This window comes from Hemiscyllium ocellatum, unplaced genomic scaffold (assembly GCF_020745735.1).
Source record: "Hemiscyllium ocellatum isolate sHemOce1 unplaced genomic scaffold, sHemOce1.pat.X.cur. scaffold_776_pat_ctg1, whole genome shotgun sequence".
In the NCBI taxonomy this organism is placed as follows: domain Eukaryota; kingdom Metazoa; phylum Chordata; class Chondrichthyes; order Orectolobiformes; family Hemiscylliidae; genus Hemiscyllium; species Hemiscyllium ocellatum.
Genome location: NW_026869228.1, coordinates 90,072 through 113,639, shown reverse-complemented (window position 1 = coordinate 113,639; position 23,568 = coordinate 90,072). Strand labels below are relative to the sequence as shown.

Here is a 23,568-nt window from a genome sequence, read left to right as displayed (position 1 = left end):
TTAGAGAGAGAGAGAGAGGGGGTCACAGTGTGGGTTAGAGAGGGAGAGGGTCACAGTGTGGGTTAGAGAGAGAGAGAGAGGGTCACAGTGTGGGTTAGAGAGAGAGAGAGAGGGTCACAGTGTGGGTTAGAGAGGGAGAGGGTCACAGTGTGGGTTAGAGAGGGAGAGGGAGGGTCACAGTGTGGGTTAGAGAGGGAGAGGGTCACAGTGTGGGTTAGAGAGAGAGAGAGAGGGTCACAGTGTGGGTTAGAGAGGGAGAGAGAGGGTCACAGTGTGGGTTAGAGAGAGAGAGGGTCACAGTGTGGGTTAGAGAGGGAGAGGGAGGGTCACAGTGTGGGTTAGAGAGGGAGAGAGAGGGTCACAGTGTGGGTTAGAGAGAGAGAGGGTCACAGTGTGGGTTAGAGAGGGAGAGGGAGGGTCACAGTGTGGGTTAGAGAGAGGGTCACAGTGTGGGTTAGAGAGAGAGAGAGGGTCACAGTGTGGGTTAGAGAGAGGGTCACAGTGTGGGTTAGAGAGAGAGAGAGAGGGTCACAGTGTGGGTTAGAGAGAGAGAGAGGGTCACAGTGTGGGTTAGAGAGGGAGAGAGAGTCACAGTGTGGGTTAGAGAGGGTCACAGTGTGGGTTAGAGAGAGGGTCACAGTGTGGGTTAGAGAGAGAGAGAGGGTCACAGTTTGGGTTAGAGAGAGGGTCACAGTGTGGGTTAGAGAGAGAGAGAGGGTCACAGTGTGGGTTAGAGAGAGGGTCACAGTGTGGGTTAGAGAGAGAGGGTCACAGTGTGGGTTAGAGAGAGAGAGAGGGTCACAGTGTGGGTTAGAGAGAGGGTCACAGTGTGGGTTAGAGAGGGAGAGAGAGGGTCACAGTGTGGGTTAGAGAGAGAGAGGGTCACAGTGTGGGTTAGAGAGAGGGTCACAGTGTGGGTTAGAGAGAGAGAGAGAGGGTCACAGTGTGGGTTAGAGAGGGAGAGAGGGGGTCACAGTGTGGGTTAGAGAGAGAGAGAGAGGGTCACAGTGTGGGTTAGAGAGAGAGAGAGAGGGTCACAGTGTGGGTTAGAGAGAGGGTCACAGTGTGGGTTAGAGAGAGAGAGAGGGGGTCACAGTGTGGGTTAGAGAGAGGGTCACAGTGTGGGTTAGAGAGGGAGAGGGAGGGTCACAGTGTGGGTTAGAGAGGGAGAGGGTCACAGTGTGGGTTAGAGAGAGAGAGAGAGGGTCACAGTGTGGGTTAGAGAGGGAGAGAGAGGGTCACAGTGTGGGTTAGAGAGAGAGAGGGTCACAGTGTGGGTTAGAGAGGGAGAGGGAGGGTCACAGTGTGGGTTAGAGAGGGAGAGAGAGGGTCACAGTGTGGGTTAGAGAGAGAGAGGGTCACAGTGTGGGTTAGAGAGGGAGAGGGAGGGTCACAGTGTGGGTTAGAGAGAGGGTCACAGTGTGGGTTAGAGAGAGGGTCACAGTGTGGGTTAGAGAGAGAGAGAGGGTCACAGTGTGGGTTAGAGAGAGGGTCACAGTGTGGGTTAGAGAGAGAGAGAGAGGGTCACAGTGTGGGTTAGAGAGAGAGAGAGGGTCACAGTGTGGGTTAGAGAGGGAGAGAGAGTCACAGTGTGGGTTAGAGAGGGTCACAGTGTGGGTTAGAGAGAGGGTCACAGTGTGGGTTAGAGAGAGAGAGAGGGTCACAGTGTGGGTTAGAGAGAGGGTCACAGTGTGGGTTAGAGAGAGAGAGAGGGTCACAGTGTGGGTTAGAGAGAGGGTCACAGTGTGGGTTAGAGAGAGAGAGAGGGTCACAGTGTGGGTTAGAGAGAGGGTCACAGTGTGGGTTAGAGAGAGAGGGTCACAGTGTGGGTTAGAGAGAGGGTCACAGTGTGGGTTAGAGAGAGAGAGAGGGTCACAGTGTGGGTTAGAGAGAGGGTCACAGTGTGGGTTAGAGAGGGAGAGAGAGGGTCACAGTGTGGGTTAGAGAGAGAGAGGGTCACAGTGTGGGTTAGAGAGAGGGTCACAGTGTGGGTTAGAGAGAGAGAGAGAGGGTCACAGTGTGGGTTAGAGAGGGAGAGAGAGGGTCACAGTGTGGGTTAGAGAGAGAGAGAGAGGGTCACAGTGTGGGTTAGAGAGAGGGTCACAGTGTGGGTTAGAGAGAGAGAGAGGGGGTCACAGTGTGGGTTAGAGAGAGGGTCACAGTGTGGGTTAGAGAGGGAGAGAGAGGGTCACAGTGTGGGTTAGAGAGAGAGAGGGTCACAGTGTGGGTTAGAGAGAGGGTCACAGTGTGGGTTAGAGAGAGAGAGAGAGGGTCACAGTGTGGGTTAGAGAGGGAGAGAGGGGGTCACAGTGTGGGTTAGAGAGAGAGAGAGAGGGTCACAGTGTGGGTTAGAGAGAGAGAGAGAGGGTCACAGTGTGGGTTAGAGAGAGGGTCACAGTGTGGGTTAGAGAGAGAGAGAGGGGGTCACAGTGTGGGTTAGAGAGAGGGTCACAGTGTGGGTTAGAGAGGGAGAGAGAGGGTCACAGTGTGGGTTAGAGAGAGAGAGTCACAGTGTGGGTTAGAGAGAGAGAGAGAGGGTCACAGTGTGGGTTAGAGAGGGAGAGAGAGGGTCACAGTGTGGGTTAGAGAGAGGGTCACAGTGTGGGTTAGAGAGAGAGAGGGTCACAGTGTGGGTTAGAGAGAGAGAGGGTCACAGTGTGGGTTAGAGAGAGGGTCACAGTGTGGGTTAGAGAGAGAGAGGGTCACAGTGTGGGTTAGAGAGAGAGAGGGTCACAGTGTGGGTTAGAGAGAGGGTCACAGTGTGGGTTAGAGAGAGAGAGAGGGTCACAGTGTGGGTTAGAGAGAGGGTCACAGTGTGGGTTAGAGAGAGAGAGAGAGAGAGGGTCACAGTGTGGGTTAGAGAGAGAGAGAGGGTCACATTGTGGGTTAGAGAGAGAGAGAGAGGGTCACAGTGTGGGTTAGAGAGGGAGAGAGAGGGTCACAGTGTGGGTTAGAGAGAGAGAGAGAGGGTCACAGTGTGGGTTAGAGAGAGGGTCACAGTGTGGGTTAGAGAGAGAGAGAGAGGGTCACAGTGTAGGTTAGAGAGGGAGAGAGAGGGTCACAGTGTGGGTTAGAGAGAGGGTCACAGTGTGGGTTAGAGAGAGAGAGAGTAGGTCATAGTGTGGGTTAGAGAGAGTCACAGTGTGGGTTAGAGAGAGCGAGAGGGTCACAGTGTGGGTTAGAGAGAGAGGGTCACAGTGTGGGTTAGAGAGAGGGTCACAGTGTGGGTTAGAGAGAGAGAGAGTAGGTCATAGTGTGGGTTAGAGAGAGTCACAGTGTGGGTTAGAGAGAGAGGGTCACAGTGTGGGTTAGAGAGAGGGTCACAGTGTGGGTTAGAGAGAGAGAGAGTAGGTCATAGTGTGGGTTAGAGAGAGTCACAGTGTGGGTTAGAGAGAGCGAGAGGGTCACAGTGTGGGTTAGAGAGAGAGGGTCACAGTGTGGGTTAGAGAGAGGGTCACAGTGAGGGTTAGATCGGGCAGTGTTAGTGGGGGGAAGGCCAGTCCCCCCCTCTAGCCCCCGGAGTGCGTGTCCATGGGTCTGATCTGATGTGGGGTTCCCTGGGTTAATGCTCCCTGTCGGTAACCCCACACAGCCCGGATCCCCTGTTGTGCCTGGCCAGTGATTGGCAGTGAACCTTCTCTCTCTGGGACTATCTCCGCTGTTTGTGTGTGTAACTCTCTCTCCCCCCTCTCTCTCTCTGCCCTCAGCTCTGGCCACGCTGAAGCCCCAGGCTGGTTTGGCCGTGCCCCAAGCAGCACCAGTTACTCCTGCTGCAGCTCCTGTGAGTACACTGTCTACTGTCTTCCCCTCCTGTCGGGCTGGGCTGTCTCTCTGTGTGTGTCTCTGTGTCTGTGAGAATGTGTGTGTGTGTGTGAGAGAGAGTGGGTCTGTATGTGTCTCTCTGTGTGTGGGTGTCTGTCTCTGTGTGCATGTGTGTCTCTGTCTCTGTGTGAGTGTCTCTGTCCCTGTGCGAGTGTTTTTGTCTCTGTATCTGTCTCTGTGAGCGTGTCTGTCTGTGAGAGTGCGTCAGTCTCTGTCAGTGTGTGTGTTTTTGTCTGTGTGCATGTCTGTCTGTGTGTGTGTGTGTCTCTGTGTGTGTCTGTCTGTGTCTGTGTGTGTGCATGTCTCTCCTTGTGCGTGTCTGTCTCTGTACGAGTGTTTTTGTCTCTGTGCCTGTCTGTGTGTGTGTGTGTGTCTGTCTGTGTGTGTGTGTGTCTGTCACTGTGAGAGTGCGTCTGTCTCTGTGTGTCTGCGTATCTGTCTGTCTCTGCACATCTGTCTCTGTGCGCTTGTCTGTCTGCATGTGTGTCTGTGTGCGCATGCGTGTCTGTGTGTGTCTGTCTCTGTGCGCTTGTCTATGTGTGCCTGTCTGTCTCTGTGTGTGTGTGTGTGTGTGTGTGTGTGTCTGTCTCTGTGTGTGTGTGTGTCTGTCTGTCTGCCTGTGTTTGGGTCTGTCTCTGTGTGTGTGTGTGTGTGTGTGTGTGTGTGTCTGTCTCTGTGTCTGTGTGTGTCTGTCTCTGTGCGCTTGTCTATGTGTGCCTGTCTGTCTCTGTGTGTGTGTGTGTGTGTGTGTCTGTCTCTGTGTGTGTGTGTGTGTGTGTGTGTGTGTGTCTGTCTCTGTGTCTGTGTGTGTCTGTCTCTGTGCGCTTGTCTATGTGTGCCTGTCTGTCTCTGTGTGTGTGTGTGTGTGTGTGTGTGTGTCTGTCTCTGTGTCTGTGTGTGTCTGTCTCTGTGCGCTTGTCTATGTGTGCCTGTCTGTCTCTGTGTGTGTGTGTGTGTGTGTGTGTGTGTCTGTCTCTGTGTGTGTGTGTGTGTGTGTGTGTGTGTCTGTCTCTGTGTGAGTGTGTGTGTGTGTCTGTCTGTCTGCCTGTGTTTGGGTCTGTCTCTGTGTGTGTGTGTGTGTGTGTCTGTCTCTGTGTGTGTGTCTGTCTGTCTGCCTGTGTTTGGGTCTGTCTCTGTGTGAGTGTGTGTGTGTGTCTGTCTGTCTGCCTGTGTTTGGGTCTGTCTCTGTGTGAGTGTGTGTGTGTGTCTGTCTGTCTGCCTGTGTTTGGGTCTGTCTCTGTGTGAGTGTGTGTGTCTGTCTGTCTGCCTGTGTTTGGGTCTGTCTCTGTGTGAGTGTGTGTGTGTGTGTGTGTGTGTCTGTCTGCCTGTGTTTGGGTCTGTCTCTGTGTGAGTGTGTGTGTCTGTCTGTCTGCCTGTGTTTGGGTCTGTCTCTGTGTGAGTGTGTGTGTCTGTCTGTCTGCCTGTGTTTGGGTCTGTCTCTGTGTGAGTGTGTGTGTCTGTCTGTCTGCCTGTGTTTGGGTCTGTCTCTGTGTGAGTGCATGTGTGTCTCTGTCTGCCTCTGAGAGAGAGAGAGAGAGAGAGTGCACGTCTGTGTTAGTCAGACAACACGTCCCTTTGGTCGGCTTTGTCCCGTGACCCCCGCGCCCCCTTCCCTTCCCTTCCCTCTCTGCTCCTGCGCCTTCTCCCACCCCGTTCCCTTACTTCTCCAAGGCCCACTCTGGGAATGTTGCTGGGCAGTTGGCTTCCACATCACGCCGACTGCCCGGCCTCAGACAACCCGAGCCCTCCCTCCGGAATTCCTTCCGTCTGTCGTTGTTGGATCCCGGCTCGGACAGGCAATGTTCCCCGATAGCCGGGCGGGCGGTATTCCGCAGTCTGGGAGCAGCATCCGAGCCGAGGAGAGTTCGCTCGGAGTGCAGCCTGGCCTTTGGCGTTGTGTGCTGCAGAAGCCTGGAAAGGGTCAGTCTGAGGGGGGAAGGGGTTAACTGTGGGGACGTGGGGGGGCTGCGATGGTGGTTACCTGCCCGCGATCACTCCTTCACCCCCCACCTCGGCTCCGAGGAGCAGAGTCCAAGCGACCTCCCGGCGTTCCGGCCTCCCTGGTGTGTGGGGGTGTTTCTGTCCCCAGGAGGGAGCGTCCCGTCCCCCCGACACCGCCCATCGAATGCGCCTGATCTCTCAACTCTTAACCTCTGCCTGGTCTTCCCGCGCAGGGTGCTGGGGAGCCGATGGACGTGGGCGAACAGGTCGGAATGACGCCGGAGATCATACAGAAGGTGGGTCCGGCAGGGGGAGGGGACGCTGGGACCCTCCGACAGTCGCCTATCGGAGAGGCTGGGCAGGGCCCGTCTGGGATGGAGTCACGCTCCCTCCCTCTCCACCCAGTGGGAAACCAGACTGGGGCTCACAGCGAGATATCAGGCAGCACCTTCAAACCAGGGCAGAGGGAGGTGGGGAGGGGGGATTCCAGATCTTCAGGGCTGAGGAAGCTGAGAGGACAGAGATAGGGAGGGGCTGGAGGGGGTTACAGAGATAGGGAGGGGGTGTAGGGGCTGGAGGGGGTTACAGAGATAGGGAGGGGGTGTAGGGGCTGGAGGGGGTTACAGAGATAGGGAGGGGGTGTAGGGGCTGGAGGGGGTTACAGAGATAGGGAGGGGGTGTAGGGGCTGGAGCGGGTTACAGAGATAGGGAGGGGGTGTAGGGGCTGGAGGGGGTTTACAGAGGTAGGGAGGGGGTGTACGGGGTTACAGAGATAGGGAGGGGGTGTAGGGGTTACAGAGGTAGGGAGGGGGTGTAGGGGGTTACAGAGGTAGGGAGGGGGTGTACGGGGTTACAGAGGGAGGGAGGGGGTGTACGGGGTTACAGAGGTAGGGAGGGGGTGGACGGGGTTACAGAGGTAGGGAGGGGGTGTACGGGGTTACAGAGGTAGGGAGGGGGTGTACGGGGTTACAGAGATAGGGAGGGGGTGTAGGGGTTACAGAGGTAGGGAGGGGGTGTACGGGGTTACAGAGGTAGGGAGGGGGTGTACGGGGTTACAGAGGTAGGGAGGGGGTGTACGGGGTTACAGAGGTAGGGAGGGGGTGGACGGGGTTACAGAGGTAGGGAGGGGGTGTACGGGGTTACAGAGGTAGGGAGGGGGTGGTGGAGGGGGGGTTAATGACGATATCCGTGCTGATTTGTTCTCTCCGTTGTTACAGCTCCAAGACAAGGCCACGGTGCTGACGACGGAGCGTAAGAAGGTAGGTGGGATACCGGGCCCCCCTCTTCCCCGGGCAGCCCCCCTCGGTGCGCCTGGGGTCTGCGGCCCCCACCTTCCGCACTACCTCCTGGCGGGACGCAACTCGCCCCGGGGTTAAGGGAGAGCTCCCCGAATCGGGAACTAGAGTGGGGGGACTCCCCCGGGAATGGGATCTCCACGGTGTCGCCCTCTTTAACCGAAGGCTAGGGGAAACTCTGGGGAGAGTCAGGCCTGAACCCAGCAGAGCCCAGTGTGTGCAAAAGGTTGGGGGGGGCGGGGTGAGGGGAGACACTGAGCTGTCCGTTATGTAACGCGAGGGGGTGGGAGAAATGCCTCCTCCTGTGGTCCTCAGCTTCGCAGAGCCCAGTCTCCGTGATATCGAGGAACAGCCGGAGATACTGGACAGAGCCGAGACTACAGGGCCCAGGCAATATTCCTGAAACACACCAAGGATGTGTGCTCCAGAACCCGCTGCTCCCCTCGCCAACGTGTTCCAGCACAGCTCCAACACTGGCATCTACCCCCGACAATGCCCAGGCACGTCCCGTACGTTAAAAACCAGGGCGAATCCAACCCACAGCACCACTCTCCTCTCGATCATCAGTAACGTGACAGAAGGGAATCGTCAACACTGCTCTCAGTCAGCACCCGCTCGGCAATAACCCGCTCGGTGATGCCCAGTTCGCCCCCACTCAGCTCCTGACCCCCTACCAGCCTTGGTTCAGTCACGGACAGGAGAGAGGGGGGCAGGGGAGAGGGAAGGCCCGTGATACCAAGGCTGCCTCTTGCCTGAGTGTGGCATCAGGGAGCCCTGGCAAAACCAGCATCGATGGGTATCGGGAAGGGCAAACTCTCCACTGGTTAGGGTCACGCCTGGCGTGATGGTCGGGGTTACTGGGACGGTCACCCCCCTCCCTGCAAGTTCCCCTCCGAGACACTCCCTATCCCGACTCGGAAACATATCGCCGTTCCCTTCAGGGTCAGAATCCCGGAATTCTCTCCCTCAGGGGCATTGTGGGTCTGCCCACAGCGGGTCAAGATGGCCGCTCACCCTCACCACCTTCTCAAAGGTCGGGGGTCAACTAGGGACGGGGCAATAAATACTGGGCCCAGGCAGCGACGCCCACACCCCAGGATTGAATTAAAAACAAAATTGAACACTCCATTTTATAATTGGGTGGGTGGGGGGGGCAGGCCATTTTATTATGGGGGGGGCAGCTGATTGGAGCTGATTATGTTGTCGGGGGAGTGGGGGGGTAGATGGAACAGTGTGAGGTAGCAGGGAGTAAAAGAGGGAGGGGGTTGGCGGGCTTCGGGGGGGGGGTGGGGGCGAATGGAGAGTGACACAGCAGACCAGGCCATCTCTGAAACAGGGGCGTCATTTCGAACGCACCGTGTCTCTGAGCGGACCCGACGGCTGGGAAGGTCGATGGGGTGGTGGTGGGGGGGTGCGAACGGGCTGCTATATAAATGCAGAGTCGCTGCAGCCCCTCTGATGTTGCCTGGTCGTCTCTTCCAGAGAGGCAAGACCGTCCCCGAGGAGCTGGTGAGAGGCGAAGATCTCAGCAAGTACCGCCAGGTGGCTTCCCACGTGGTAAGTTCCTCCCCCCTCACCTCACCGGCACCGCCACGTTGCATTTCCATAGCGCCTGGCCTGGCCTTAAAGCACCCTGGGGCTCCCCGATCAAACCAGTTCACCCCCGAGCCAGGTAGGCCGCCATGAGGGAGGGGGTGTAGGGGCTGGAGGGGGTTACAGAGATAGGGAGGGGGTGTAGGGGCTGCAGGGGGTTACAGAGATAGGGAGGGGGTGTAGGGGCTGGAGGGGGGTTACAGAGATAGGGAGGGGGTGTAGGGGCTGGAGGGGATTACAGAGATAGGGAGGGGGTGTAGGGGCTGGAGGGGGTTACAGAGATAGGGAGGGGGTGTAGGGGCTGGAGGGGGGTTACAGAGATAGGGAGGGGGTGTAGGGGCTGGAGGGGGGTTACAGAGATAGGGAGGGGGTGTAGGGGCTGGAGGGGGGTTACAGAGACAGGGAGGGGGTGTAGGGGGGTTACAGAGATAGGGAGGGGGTGTAGGGGGTTACAGAGATCGGGAGGGGGTGTAGGGGGTTACAGAGATCGGGAGGGAGGACGGAGAGCTGTGTGGTCGAGTCACGAGGGTTTGGACACTGAGGGCGGTGAGTGGGACAGCGACGATGGTTCCGGGTGGTGGGCTTAGCTGACGTGGAGTGGTGTGACCCTCGGCTCGCGAGGTGGTGCAAGCGGTTGTGAGTGTGTGGTGTGTCTGTCTGTGTGTGTCTGCCTGTGTCCGTGTGTGTGTGTCTGTCTGTGTGTGTCTGTGTGTGTCTGTGTGTGTGTGTGTGTGTGAGAGACCGGGACTGTGTTCCCTGTGTAAAGCAGCGCTGCCTCTCACTGGGCCTTCTGTCTCTCGCTCTCGTTTCCAGGGTCTGCACAGCGCCAGCGTCCCGGGCATCCTGGCCCTCGACCTTTGCCCCTCGGACACTGCCAAAGTGCTTACAGGTAGGTACAAGCTGGTGGGTGGTCTGGCACTGTGTCTCTCTCTCACCCCTGACCCCGCCCCGGTCAGCATGGCCTGGCTGCTCGGTGGGCCTCCCCGTCATCACCTCCCTGGGAGAGTGGGCCGCGGTTACCCGGTAACAGGGCGCCGCTTGGCACTGGCACAGCCTTGGCATTCTCACTCACGAAGCAGGCACGGCCGATCCCCAAAGTTAGGTGAACGGGCACGGATCGGGTAACTTCGTGGGCAAGCGTAAAACTGCCCATTTGGGGGCAAAAGCGTGAATTCGAAAGGCGCTTTGTCTGAGGTTCCCGGGTTCGATTCCCAGCCTCGGGAGTAACTGTCCGGGTGGGAGTTTGCACATTCTCCCCGTGTCTGCGTGGGTTTCCTCCGGGTGCTCCAGTTTCCTCCCACAGTCCAAAGGTGTGTAGGTCAGGGTGGATTGGCCGTGCTAAATTGTCCCACAGTGTTCAGGGATGTGTAGGTCAGGGTGGATTGGCCGTGCTAAATTGTCCCACAGTGTTCAGGGATGTGTAGGTTAGGGTGGATTGGCCGTGCTAAATTGTCCCACAGTGTTCAGGGATGTGTAGGTTAGGGTGGATTAGTCAGAGGGAAATGGGTCTGGATGGTTTCCTTCTCAGAGGGTCGGCGTGGACTGGTTGGGCTGTAGGGCCTGTTTCCACCCTGTAGGGAATATAATGTAAGATTCCAGTGCTCCGCACTGCAGAGGGCTTTGGCCAGCCCAGGGCATGAGTCCTCAGGGAAGCTGATGGGATATAATTATGTTTCTGAAGGCAGATGACCCGCAGCGTTAAGCTGTTTCAGTTACACGGGGCTGCCTCTGGAGTGCTGCCTGCAGCGTTGGTCTCCTCATCTCAGGGTTTGGAGGGATATGGGCCGGGTGCTGGCAGGTGGGACCCGATTGGTTTGGGATATCCGGGTCAGCATGGACGGGTCGGGCCGAAGGGTCTGTTTCTGTGCTGGACATCTCCGTGACTCTGGGTGGAGCGGCTGGTGTTGGACTGAGGTGGACAAGATGAAAAATCACACAACGCCATGTTATAGTCCCGCTGGTTTGCAGGGACGCACTAGCTTTCGGAGCACTGCTCCTGATCCTGTTGGAGTATAACCTGGTGGTGTGTGGTTTTTTTTAACTCTTATTTCAGGAAACCATTTTGTGAAAGATTCCCAGACTAGAGTCACTGGTGTTTCAATTCCATCCGAGCAAGAATAAGCTGCTGAGACTGAAAGGCCTTAATAACCTCCAGCGAAAAACATTGAAACGGAATTGAATTGATTGGCCCGAGACACAGTGAAAAGTTTTGCCTTGCGAGCGATCCCGGCCGCTCACAGAGTTAAGGAGCATAGCTCAGTAACTAACAGGGAAACAGCGGCTAAAACACACTCACAGGGACAGGCGGATGTGACTCCGTTCAGTATTCTCACACCAGGAGGGTAGGAACTGCCCTGAAACCGGCTGGTGGCTGTGTCCAGGCCTCTGTCCCTTCTCCCCCCGATGGTAGAGGTTGGAGAAAGGCCTTCCCAGGGAGGGATGGATCTGGGAGAACGCTCCCGGCCTGTCCCTGACAGCGGGGCCTGGGAGATGGATTCGATCGATGGGAGGTTGGCCTTTGTGAGTGTCCGGGCCTAGTCCCCCGCTCTCTGTAACCCTCCCCGATCCCGAATGGTACAGTTACCGTCCCAGGTAGTGACACACCCGGGCAGGAGGCCCTCGCTGGCGCACCCTATAAGAGTTGGTGAGGGTTTTCCCCAAATCCCCTCAGCTGCCTGAGGAAGGGGAGACGCTGCTGGGCCGTTGTAACCACATGGAGAGTCCCCAGAAAGCGTGTAGTGGGTGACCACTCCCAGGAGCTCTCCCCTCTCCCCTCGTCGCCCCCTCGGTGCTGCTCCTGTGGCTCTCACCTGTTTAACCCTTTCCTCCCCGACGCTCAGGCGGAGCCGACAAGAACGTGGTGGTGTTCGACAAGAACTCCGAGCAGATCCTGGCCACGCTGAAGGGTCACGGCAGGAAGGTGACCAACGTAGTCTACCATCCCAGCGAGGTGAGCGGCGGCCGCGATGCCGCAGGGATTGCGCCTGGGCGCTGCCTCCCTTCTCATCGGGCCACGGGGCACAATGGGCTTTTCCAAACCCATCAAGGGTAACTCGGGAGAGAATAGGGCCCCTCAAAGATCAGCAAGGCGGCCTTTGTGTGGGGGAGATACTAAACAGGTATTTTTGGATCAGTACTTACTGTGGAAAAGGATATGGAAGATATAGACTGTAGGGAAATAGATGGTGACATCTCGCAAAATGTCCAGGTTGCAGAGGAGGAAGTGCTGGAGGTCTTGAAACAGGTAAAGGTGGATAAATCCCCAGGACCTGATCAGGTGTACCCGAGGCTGAGGGGGGACCTTATAGAGGTTTATACAATCATGAGGGACATGGATAGGATAAATAGACAAAGTCTTTTCCCTGGGGTGGGGGAGTCCAGAACTAGAGGGGCATAGGTTTAGGGTGAGAGGGGAAAGATATAAAAGGGACCTAAGGGGTAACTTTTTCCCCCAGAGGGTGGTACGTGTATGGAATGAGCTGCCAGAGGATGTGGTGGGGGCTGGTACAATGACAACATTTAAGAGGCATTTGGATGGGGATATGGATAGGAAGGGTTTGGGGGGATATGGGCCGGGTGCTGGCAGGTGGGACTAGATTGGGTTGGGATATCTGGGTCGGCATGGATGGGTTGGGCCAAAGGGCCTATTTCCATGCTGTACATCTCTATGATTCAATGACTTTAATTGCAATTCTCTCTCTCTCTCTGTGCCCATGTCTCTCTGTCTATCTCTCTTGCTCACTCTCTCTTTTGTTCTCTCCGTCCCCTCGTCTCTCTCGTCTCTCTCTCTCCCCCCTCTCCATCCCCTGTCCCTCTCTCCCGCCACTCTCTCTCTCTCTCTCTCTCTCCCTCCCTCCCGTCTGTCTCTGTCTCTCTCTCCCCCCACCTCTCTGTCTGTCTCTCTTTCTCTTGTCTCTGTGTGTCTCTCTCTCTCTCGCTCTCTCCCCCACCCCCGAACAGAACATTGTCTTCTCAGCCTCCCCCGACACGACAATCCGGATCTGGTCAGTGTCCAGTGCGTCCTGTGTGCAGGTGGTCAGGGCTCATGAGGGCTCAGTGACCGGCCTGAGTCTCCACGCCACCGGCGATTACCTGCTCAGCGCGTCCGATGATCAGGTGAGTGCTGTGCGGCTCTGTCCCGAGACACCGAGGGTAGTGCTGTGGAGGGGGCTTGGACAGGCCAGGAGGGAGGGCCGCACTGTCGGAGGGTCAGTGCTGAGGGAGGGCCGCACTGTCGGAGGGTCAGTGCTGAGGGAGGGCCGCACTGTCGGAGGGTCAGTGCTGAGGGAGTGCCACACTGTCAGGGGGTCAGGGCTGAGGGAGGGCCTCACTGTCGGAGGGTCAGTGCTGAGGGAGGGCGACACTGTCGGAGGGTGGGCTGAGGGAGGGCCGCACTGTTGGAGAGTCAGTGCTGAGGGAGGGTCGCACTGTCGGAGAGTCAGTGCTGAGGGAGGGCCGCACTGTCGGAGGGTCAGTGCTGAGGGAGGGCCGCACTGTCGGAGGGTCAGTGCTGAGGCAGGGCCGCACTGTCGGAGGGTCAGTGCTGAGGGAGGGCCGCACTGTCGGAGGGTCAGTGCTGAGGGAGGGCCGCACTGTCGGAGGGTCAGTGCTGAGGCAGGGCCGCACTGTCGGAGGGTCAGTGCTGAGGGAGGGCCGCACTGTCGGAGGGTCAGTGCTGAGGGAGGGCCGCACTGTTGGAGGGTCAGTGTGTCTGAGCCCTCTGACACCGTTGTGTTTGGGCTGAGCTGGAGTGAGCAGAATCCGTGAGACCAGTGTGTTCGGTGCTGACTGTACAGAACGCCTCGCGGCTTGTTGTGTCATTGCACACTGACTGAATCTTCTCTCTCTCTCTCTCTCTCTCTCTCTCTCTCCCCCTCTCTCTCCTTCCCCCCCCCCACCAGTATTGGGCCTTCTCTGATATCCGTACAGGCCGTGTTCTCACGAAGGTGACGGACGAAGCTGCTGGCTGTGGTAAGGCGTGCGCTCTGTAACCGGACACCGAATCCCCGCCCTGAGGGAGGGGCTCACCCAGCGGCCGCAGCCCCTGGTTCAAACCGAGACCCTCGTCACTCCCAAACGGAAGGGCCCTGGGCCTTAAGGATGAGAACCGTGGGGGAAGTGGGCCATTCAGCCCCTTGAGCCTGCACCCCTATCCTGCGCAGTCATGGCTGGTCTTGTCTCCGGCCTTCCTGCCCTCGTCTCCTCACTCTTCCGCTCGTTCCGCATGGAAGACCGGGCCTCCTCTTAATTCACAGCACTCTGCACATTCCGCACGTTGGAGGGTGGCAGGCCATTGGACCTCCCTTCCGCACAGCCTTGCCGTCTCCCCTCTCACCTTTAACCTTTGCCCTCCAGTGCGGGGGTCTCCCTCACCCTGGGGAAAAGGCCGTTGCTGTTTGCCACATCTATACCCCTCTGCGTCCAGTGGATCACCTGGTCCTTTTAAACCTGGGCCTGATACATGTTTGTTCACCCGTAATAAGGGAGTGAACCAAAGGCTGGATTGTGGGTTCCTACGATAGGAAAGATGTTGATAAACTTGAAAAAAGACTGACAAGGATGTTTAGATTAGATTCCCTGCAGTGTGGAAACAGGCCCTTCGGCCCAACCAGTCCACACTGACACTCCGAGGAGCAGCCCACCCATACCCATTCCCCCACATTTACCCCCTGACTAATTTGAGGATTATGGGGCTGTTGCTGGCGGGTAGGACGAGATTGGGTTGGGATATCTGGTCGGCATGGATGGGTTGGACCGAAGGGTCTGTTTCCGTGCTGTACATCTCTATAATGCACCAAACGCTATGGGACAATTTAGCACGGCCAATCCACCCTAACCTACACATCCCTGAACACTGTGGGACAATTTAGCACGGCCAATCCACCCTAACCTACACATCCCTGAACACTGTGGGACAATTTAGCATGGCCAATCCACCCTAACCTACACATCCCTGAACACTATGGGACAATTTAGCACGGCCAATCCACCCTAACCTACACATCCCTGAACACTGTGGGACAATTTAGCACGGCCAATCCACCCTAACCTACACATCCCTGAACACTATGGGACAATTTAGCACGGCCAATCCACCCTAACCTAAACATCCCTGAACACTATGGGACAATTTAGCACGGCCAATCCACCCTAACCTACACATCCCTGAACACTATGGGACAATTTAGCACGGCCAATCCACACTAACCTACACATCCCTGAACACTATGGGACAATTTAGCACGGCCAATCCACCCTAACCTACACATCCCTGAACACTGTGGGACAATTTAGCACGGCCAATCCACCCTAACCTACACATCCCTGAACACTATGGGACAATTTAGCACGGCCAATCCACCCTAACCTGCACATCCCTGAACACTGTGGGACAATTTAGCACGGCCAATCCACCCTAACCTACACATCCCTGAACACTATGGGACAATTTAGCACGGCCAATCCACCCTAACCTAAACATCCCTGAACACTATGGGACAATTTAGCACGGCCAATCCACACTAACCTACACATCCCTGAACACTATGGGACAATTTAGCACGGCCAATCCACCCTAACCTACACATCCCTGAACACTATGGGACAATTTAGCACGGCCAATCCACCCTAACCTAAACATCCCTGAACACTATGGGACAATTTAGCACGGCCAATCCACACTAACCTACACATCCCTGAACACTATGGGACAATTTAGCACGGCTAATCCACCCTAACCTACACATCCCTGAACACTGTGGGACAATTTAGCACGGCCAATCCACACTAACCTACACATCCCTGAACACTATGGGACAATTTAGCACGGCCAATCCACACTAACCTACACATCCCTGAACACTATGGGACAATTTAGCACGGCCAATCCACCCTAACCTACACATCCCTGAACACTATGGGACAATTTAGCACGGCCAATCCACCCTAACCTACACATCCCTGAACACTATGGGACAATTTAGCACGGCCAATCCACCCTAAACTACACACCCCTGTACACTGTGGGACAATTTAGCACGGCCAATCCACACTAACCTACACATCCCTGAACACTATGGGACAATTTAGCACGGCCAATCCACCCTAACCTACACATCCCTGAACACTGTGGGACAATTTAGCACGGCCAATCCACCCTCACCTACACATCCCTGAACACTGTGGGACAATTTAGCACGGCCAATCCACCCTAACCTACACATCCCTGAACACTATGGGACAATTTAGCACGGCCAATCCACCCTAACCTACACATCCCTGAACACTATGGGACAATTTAGCACGGCCAATCCACACTAACCTACACATCCCTGAACACTATGGGACAATTTAGCACGGCCAATCCACCCTAACCTACACATCCCTGAACACTGTGGGACAATTTAGCACGGCCAATCCACCCTAACCTACACATCCCTGAACACTATGGGACAATTTAGCACGGCCAATCCACCCTAACCTACACATCCCTGAACACTGTGGGACAATTTAGCACGGCCAATCCACCCTAACCTACACATCCCTGGACACTAGGGGACAATTTAGCACGGCCAATCCACCCTAACCTACACATCCCTGAACACTATGGGACAATTTAGCACGGCCAATCCACCCTAACCTACACATCCCTGAACACTGTGGGACAATTTAGTACGGCCAATCCACCCTAACCTACACATCCCTGAACACTATGGGACAATTTAGCACGGCCAATCCACCCTAACCTACACACCCCTGAACACTGTGGGACAATTTAGCACGGCCAATCCACCCTAACCTACACATCCCTGAACACTATGGGACAATTTAGCACGGCCAATCCACCCTAACCTACACATCCCTGAACACTATGGGACAATTTAGCACGGCCAATCCACCCTAACCTACACATCCCTGAACACTTTGGGACAATTTAGCACGGCCAATCCACCCTAACCTACACATCCCTGAACACTGTGGGACAATTTAGTACGGCCAATCCACCCTCACCTACACATCCCTGAACACTATGGGACAATTTAGCACGGCCAATCCACCCTAACCTACACATCCCTGAACACTGTGGGACAATTTAGCACGGCCAATCCACCCTAACCTGCACATCCCTGAACACTATGGGACAATTTAGCACGGCCAATCCACCCTAACCTACACATCCCTGAACACTGTGGGACAATTTAGCACGGCCAATCCACCCTAACCTGCACATCCCTGAACACTGTGGGACAATTTAGCACGGCCAATCACCCCTAACCTACACATCCCTGAACACTGTGGGACAGTTTAGCACGGCCAATCCCCCCTAACCTGGACACCTTTGGACTGTGGGAGGAAACCGGAGCACCCGGCAGAAACCCACGCAGAGACGGGGAGAATGTGCAAACTCCCACACGAACAGTCACCCCCGAGGCTGGGATTGAACCCGGGTCCCTGGCGCCGTGAGGCAACAGCACTAACCACTGAGCCACCATGTTGCCAGGGTTGGAGGGTCTGAGCTACAGGGAGAGGGTGAACAGGCTGGGGCTGTTTTCCCTGGAGTGTCGAAGGCTGAGGGGATGCCTCTTAAATGTTGTCATTGTACCAGCCCCCACCACATCCTCTGGCAGCTCATTCCATACACGTACCACCCTCTGGGGGAAAAAGTTGCCCCTTAGGTCCCTTTTATATCTTTCCCCTCTCACCCTAAACCTATGCCCCTCTAGTTCTGGACTCCCCCACCCCAGGGAAAAGACTTTGTCTATTTACCCTATCCATGTCCCTCATGATTTTATAAACCTCTATAAGGTCACCCCTCAGCCTCCGACGCTCCAGGGAAAACAGCCCCAGCCTGTTCAGCCTCTCCCTGTAGCCCAGACCCTCCAACATCCCTGTAAAGCTGGCTGCAGGGATGGCCGTCGGGAAAGTTGGTATCAGAATTCCGAGCGGGGAGTCAGAGGCTGGTGTTGATGTTTGCACAGAGCTCCCATGGTGAGGGGGGTCCTTCCCCAGTGCTCAGGCCAGAGGGGGATAGACAGTGAGGGGGACTCGGTGCAGATTGGGCTGTGTTTCAGGAGGGTGTGTTGGCCTGTTACTGACCCCTGCACTGCCTTTCCCCCCCCTCCCTCCAGCCCTGACCTGTGCCCAGTTCCATCCCGATGGCCTCATCTTTGGCACCGGCACCATTGACTCACAGATCAAGATCTGGGACCTGAAGGTGGGTGACGGCAAAACCTCTGGCATTGGTGTACGCCAGGGGAACCAGCACGGAGAGGCGCGAACTAACCCCCACACCCTCTCCCTCTCCCTCTCCCTCTCCCTCACCCTCACCCTCACCCTCACCCTCTCCCTCTCCCTCACCCTCTCCCTCTCCCTCACCCTCTCCCCACCCTCCTCTCCCTCTCCCTCTCCCTCTCCCTCACCCTCACCCTCTCCCTCTCCCTCACCCTCACCCTCTCCCTCTCCCTCACCCTCACCCTCACCCTCACCCTCTCCCTCACCCTCTCCCTCTCCCTCTCCCTCACCCTCTCCCTCACCCTCTCCCCCTCCCTCTCCCCCTCCCTCTCCCTCTCCCCCTCTCCCTCCCCCTCCCTGGGGACTGCGTTCCCTCTCTCCCCTCCCCGGTGACTGCGTTCCCTCCCCGGTGACTGCGTTCCCCCTCCCCGGTGACTGCGTTCCCCCCCCCCGGTGACTGCGTTCCCCCCCCCGGTGACTGCGATCCCCCTCCCCGGTAACTGCGATCCCCCTCCCCGGTGACTGCGTTCCCCCTCCCCGGTGACTGCGTTCCCTCCCCGGTGATGGCGTTCCCCCTCCCCCTCCCCGGTGACGGTGTGCCCTCCCCTGTCCCTGGCTGGGTCCCCATTCCCTCGGTGGTGAGCGCCTGCCCACACGGTCAGGGCTGATTCCAGTGTCTGTCCCTCCCCCACCCACAGCCCACCCGTGGGTGTAGGTGGGTTGGGGGGAGACTGCCCGCTGTGGAAGCGGGCACCATCACTGACCACCTGCGCCCGACCGACGAGCTGCCCCTCCCTGGGTCCGGCCATCGCTGGCTGCTCCGGTGACCTGGTGAGTGAGGGGGCGGGTCAGTCACCGTGTCCCAAGGTTCACGCTCTCTCTCTCTCCCCCTCCCCAGGAACGGACAAATGTGGCCAACTTCCCCGGTCACTCGGGCCCCATCACCAGCATCGCCTTCTCCGAGAACGGCTACTACCTGGCCACGGCTGCTGACGACTCCCAGGTCAAACTCTGGGACTTACGCAAGCTCAAGAACTTCAAGACCATCCAACTGGATGACCATTACGAGGTAAGGGAGTCCGGGTCAGCGCTGAGGGAGCCCCACACTGTCGGAGGGTCAGTGCTGAGGGAGGGCCGCACTGTCGGAGGGTCAGTGCTAAGGGAGGGCCGCACTGTCGGAGGGTCAGTGCTGAGGGAGGGCCGCACTGTTGGAGGGTCAGTGCTGAGGGAGGGCCGCACTGTCGGAGGGTCAATGCTGAGGGAGGGCCGCACTGTCGGAGGGTCAGTGCTGAGGGAGTTCCGCACTGTCGAAGGGTCAGTGCTGAGGGAGTGGGTACTGTCGGAGGGTCAGTGCTGAGGGAGTGCCACACTGTCGGAGGGTCAGTGCTGAGGGAGCCTGGCACTGTCGGAGGGTCAGTGCTGAGGGAGTGCCGCACTGTCGGAGGGTCAGTACTGAGGGAGGGCCGCACTGTGGGAGGGTCAGTGCTGAGGGAGGGCCGCACTGTCGGAGGGTCAGTGCTGAGGGAGTGCAGCACTGTCGGAGGGTCAGTGCTGAGGGAGGGCCGCACTGTCGGAGGGTCAGTGCTGAGAGAGGGCCGCACTGTCGGAGGGTCAGTGCTGAGGGAGGGCCGCACTGTCGGAGGGTCAGTGCTGAGGGAGGGCTGCACTGTCGGAGGGTCAGTGCTGAGGGATTGCCGCACTGTCGGAGGGTCAGTGCTGAGGGAGGGTCGCACTGTCGGAGGGTCAGTGCTGAGGGAGGGCCGCACTGTGGGAGGGTCAGTGCTGAGGGAGCGCTGCACTGTCGGAGGGTCAGTGCTGAGGGAGGGCCGCACTGTCGGAGGGTCAGTGCTGAGGGAGTGCCGCACTGTCGGTGGGTCAGTGCTGAGGGAGGGCCGCACTGTCGGTGGGTCAGTGCTGAGGGAGGGCCGCACTGTCGGAGGGTCAGTGCTGAGGGAGGGCCGCACTGTCGGAGGGTCAGTGCTGAGGGAGGGCCGCACTGTCGGAGGGTCAGTGCTGAGGGAGTGCCGCACTGTCGGTGGGTCAGTGCTGAGGGAGGGCCGCACTGTCGGAGGGTCAGTGCTGAGGGAGGGCCGCACTGTCGGTGGGTCGTCACCCTCCCCAGTGTCCTTCAGGGAAGGAAAGTTACATCCCCGCCTTGGTCTGGGTCTACACGTGACTCCAGTCCCTCATCCTTTGAAGGAATGAATTACGAAGAAAAAGATTAATTAGAGAAATAGAGATAAAAGCTGCCTCCTCAAGTACAAACTGTCTCCCCCACCCCCCACCTACCCCCCCTGACCCGGCAACTCCCCAGCTCATGGGTTTGATCGGCCGGTCTCTCTCTCTCACACCGTCTGGGCAGTGGGTGCTGTCACTGACCGTCCTGCCCGGACCCTGGCCCCGAGTAAAGCCCAGCAGCCCCTTCCCGCCTGTCCTGGCTCCTCCGCCCCGGCCTGCCACCCCCCTCGCTCCCGTTTCGGGAAGGCTGCCTGCTGCAGCCCCTCTCACGCCTGTGACCTCTCCCCTTTCCCCAGGTGAAATGTTTGACCTTTGACCAGAGCGGCACTTACCTGGCTGTGGCCGGTACAGATATCCGAGTGTACGTGTGTAAGCAGTGGGCCGAGGTGTTGCACTTCACAGGTAAGCGCCCCGTCACCCCTCCCTCACTCCCTCCCTCCCTCACTCCCACCCTCCCTCACTCCCTCCCTCACTCCCTCCCTCACTCACTCACTCACTCCCTCACTCACTCCCTCCCTCCCTCCCTCACTCCCTCCCTCACTCCCTCCCTCACTCCCTCCCTCACTCCCTCACTCCCTCCCTCACTCTCTCCCTCACTCTCCCTCACTCACTCCCTCACTCTCCCTCACTCACTCTCTCCCTCACTCCCTCACTCTCTCGCTCCCTCACTCACTCCCTCACTCACTCCCTCACTCTCTCGCTCCCTCACTCCCTCCCTCACTCCCTCCCTCACTCCCTCCCTCACTCACTCCCTCCCTCACTCCCTCCCTCACTCCTTCACTCCCTCCCTCACTCTCTCCCTCACTCTCCCTCCCTCACTCCCTCACTCTCCCTCACTCACTCTCTCCCTCACTCCCTCCCTCCCTCACTCCCTCCCTCACTCCCTCCCTCACTCCCTCACTCCCTCCCTCACTCTCTCCCTCACTCTCCCTCACTCACTCCCTCACTCTCCCTCACTCACTCTCTCCCTCACTCCCTCACTCTCTCGCTCCCTCACTCACTCCCTCCCTCACTCTCACTCACTCCCTCCCTCACTCCCTCACTCTCTCCCTCACTCCCTCACTCCCTCCCTCACTCACTCCCTCCCTCACTCCCTCACTCTCTCGCTCCCTCACTCACTCCCTCACTCACTCCCTCACTCACTCACTCTCTCCCTCACTCTCTCCCTCACTCTCTCCCTCACTCTCTCCCTCCCTCACTCTCTCCCTCCCTCACTCCCTCCCTCACTCGCACTCTCTCTCACACGGTCTCACTCTCTCTCTCTCGCGCTCTCTCTCTCGTTCTCTCTCTCTCTCACACACACACACTCTCACACTTTCTCTCTCTCGCGTTCTCTCACGCTCTCTCTCTCTCTCTCCCCCTTCTTGCTGCCCTACCTCTCTCTCACTGTCTGTATACCTCCTCCCCACTCCGCCTCTCTCTCTCTCTCTCTCTCTCTCTCGCTCGCTGCCTGTCCGTGTGCGTCTCCCCCCACCCCCCCACCTCACTTTCCCCGCAGTGACCACCCCGTCCCTGTGTCCCCTGAGCCCCCATCCTGCGGTGTACCTGGGTGAGTGTGTGAATAACGCTGGCTTTCTGTCCTCTCCTCCCCCTGCCCAGAGCACAGTGCGCAGACCACGGGCGTGGCATTTGGTGAACATTCTCGCTTCCTCGCTTCCAGCAGCATGGATCGGAGCCTGAAACTCTACAGCCAGTAGGCGCAGTGTTTCCATGGTAACCTGCTACCATGGACACTTCTCTTCGTCGGTGACCCCGAGACCCTTCCCGTGACCCTGAGACCTTTCCCCTCCCGTAACCCACAGCCCCTTCCCCCTCCTGTGACCCCCCTCCCCGGCCTCTTCCCCCTCCCGTAACCTCCAGCCCCCTCTAGTAGCCCTCAGACTCTCTTCCCCCCTCTCATTCCGGTAAAGCCAAGACCGTCTGTCCCTCCCTCCCTCCCTCTCCCCATTTCTGTGCAGTCCTCCTTTGTCCAGCACAGCTGGCTCTGGCATCTTGGCTGGATTCCCCCCACTCCCCAGGACCCAGGTGCCAGCCTTTTGTCCCACCCTTCCCCCCCCCCCCCCGCCCAGCAGTTGGGAGAGGGCGAGTAGGTGTTGAGAGTCTGAGGGACAGGGCCACAGTCAGGTAGACAGCCATGAACACACACACACACACACACACACACACACACAAACCTGGACTATCCCCTGTCCCTCCTGAACCCTCCAACCCCTCGAGAGCAGCTCCATGGACACACACGCACACACAAACACACGCACACACTGGTGCACACACAGACACACGCACGCACGCGCACAGTCACACACACACATATTCATGCAAATATAAGCACACTTCTGCACAGACGCATGCACACACTTTCACATGTATACACATACTTTCACACGTGTACACACTTTCACGTGTATACGCGCACTCTCACACGCATATGCACACACTTTCACACATATACGCATGCACACTGTCTGTCTCGCACATACTTTGTCTCTCACACACACACACACACATACAAACACTATCTGTCTCTCATCCACACACTTTCACACACACACATTCTCTCTCACTCTCTCTCTCCCCCCCCCCCACACACACACACACACACACACACACTCTCACTCTCTCTCTCTCTCTCTCTCTCCCTCCCTCACACACACACACACACACACTCCCCATCTCTCTCTCCCCCTTACACACACACACACACACACACACACACAGTCCCTCACCCCCATCCCCAGCCCAGCTTGTACCCAGTACACCTTCCCTGCCTCTGGCGATTGTGTGTGACCTCCCCTCCCCACCCCACGGCCACTGACCCCCTCCCTTTAGTGGGAGGGCGTTGGTGAAATCCCTGCGTCCTGCTGTAACTGGGTAACAGGAGGGAGGGGAGGGGAGGGGGAAGTGAGCGAGGCTGACCAATCGGTATTGAGCCCGTTGACGAGATGCCCCTGTGTGGTGGGGGGGTGGGGGGCTGAGGTTCCTGAGAGTGGGGATCTAGCTGCCAAGTCCCCCTCGATGAGTGTTGATGAAATCATTTCCAAAGTACTGTGAAGGCCGTGTGTGTTCGTGTTTTCTAAAAATAAAATGGCGAAACGCCCCGTGATTTGCGGCGGAGGTTTTATTTTCTCGGTTGGATCTCAATCCTAGGCCCCCACCACCTCCAGCGGCTTCCTCAAAGACCTTCCCTCCATCATAACTAAGGTCCTGGGGAGACCTTGGAGAGCAGGTTCATAGCTCCTTGAAAGTGGAGTCGCAGGTAGATAGGATAGTGAAGGCAGCGTTTGGTATGCTTTCCTTTATTGGTCAGAGTATTGAGTACAGGAGTTGGGAGGTCATGTTGCGGCTGTACAGGACATTGGTTAGGCCCCTGTTGGAATATTGGGTGCAATTCTGGTCTCCTTCCTATCGGAAAGATGTTGTGAAACTTGAAAGGGTTCAGGAAAGATTT

General features: G+C 57.6%; 1 protein-coding gene across 1 annotated transcript in view; it reads left to right on the top strand.

The window, feature by feature from the left end:
- The window catches only part of prpf19 (pre-mRNA processing factor 19), a 73,201-nt gene extending 49,978 nt beyond the window's left edge, over window positions 1-23,223 (top strand). The window contains exons 5-16 of the mRNA XM_060823457.1: window positions 3,708-3,781; window positions 5,997-6,059; window positions 6,981-7,022; window positions 8,541-8,615; window positions 9,465-9,540; window positions 11,492-11,601; window positions 12,612-12,767; window positions 13,553-13,622; window positions 17,780-17,865; window positions 18,781-18,951; window positions 20,417-20,522; window positions 21,720-23,223. Of these exons, the coding sequence (XP_060679440.1) occupies window positions 3,708-3,781; window positions 5,997-6,059; window positions 6,981-7,022; window positions 8,541-8,615; window positions 9,465-9,540; window positions 11,492-11,601; window positions 12,612-12,767; window positions 13,553-13,622; window positions 17,780-17,865; window positions 18,781-18,951; window positions 20,417-20,522; window positions 21,720-21,817 (1,127 nt within the window). The 3' untranslated portion in view covers window positions 21,818-23,223. The remainder of the gene's footprint in view (window positions 1-3,707; window positions 3,782-5,996; window positions 6,060-6,980; window positions 7,023-8,540; window positions 8,616-9,464; window positions 9,541-11,491; window positions 11,602-12,611; window positions 12,768-13,552; window positions 13,623-17,779; window positions 17,866-18,780; window positions 18,952-20,416; window positions 20,523-21,719) is intronic.
- Window positions 23,224-23,568: the final 345 nt, after the last annotated feature.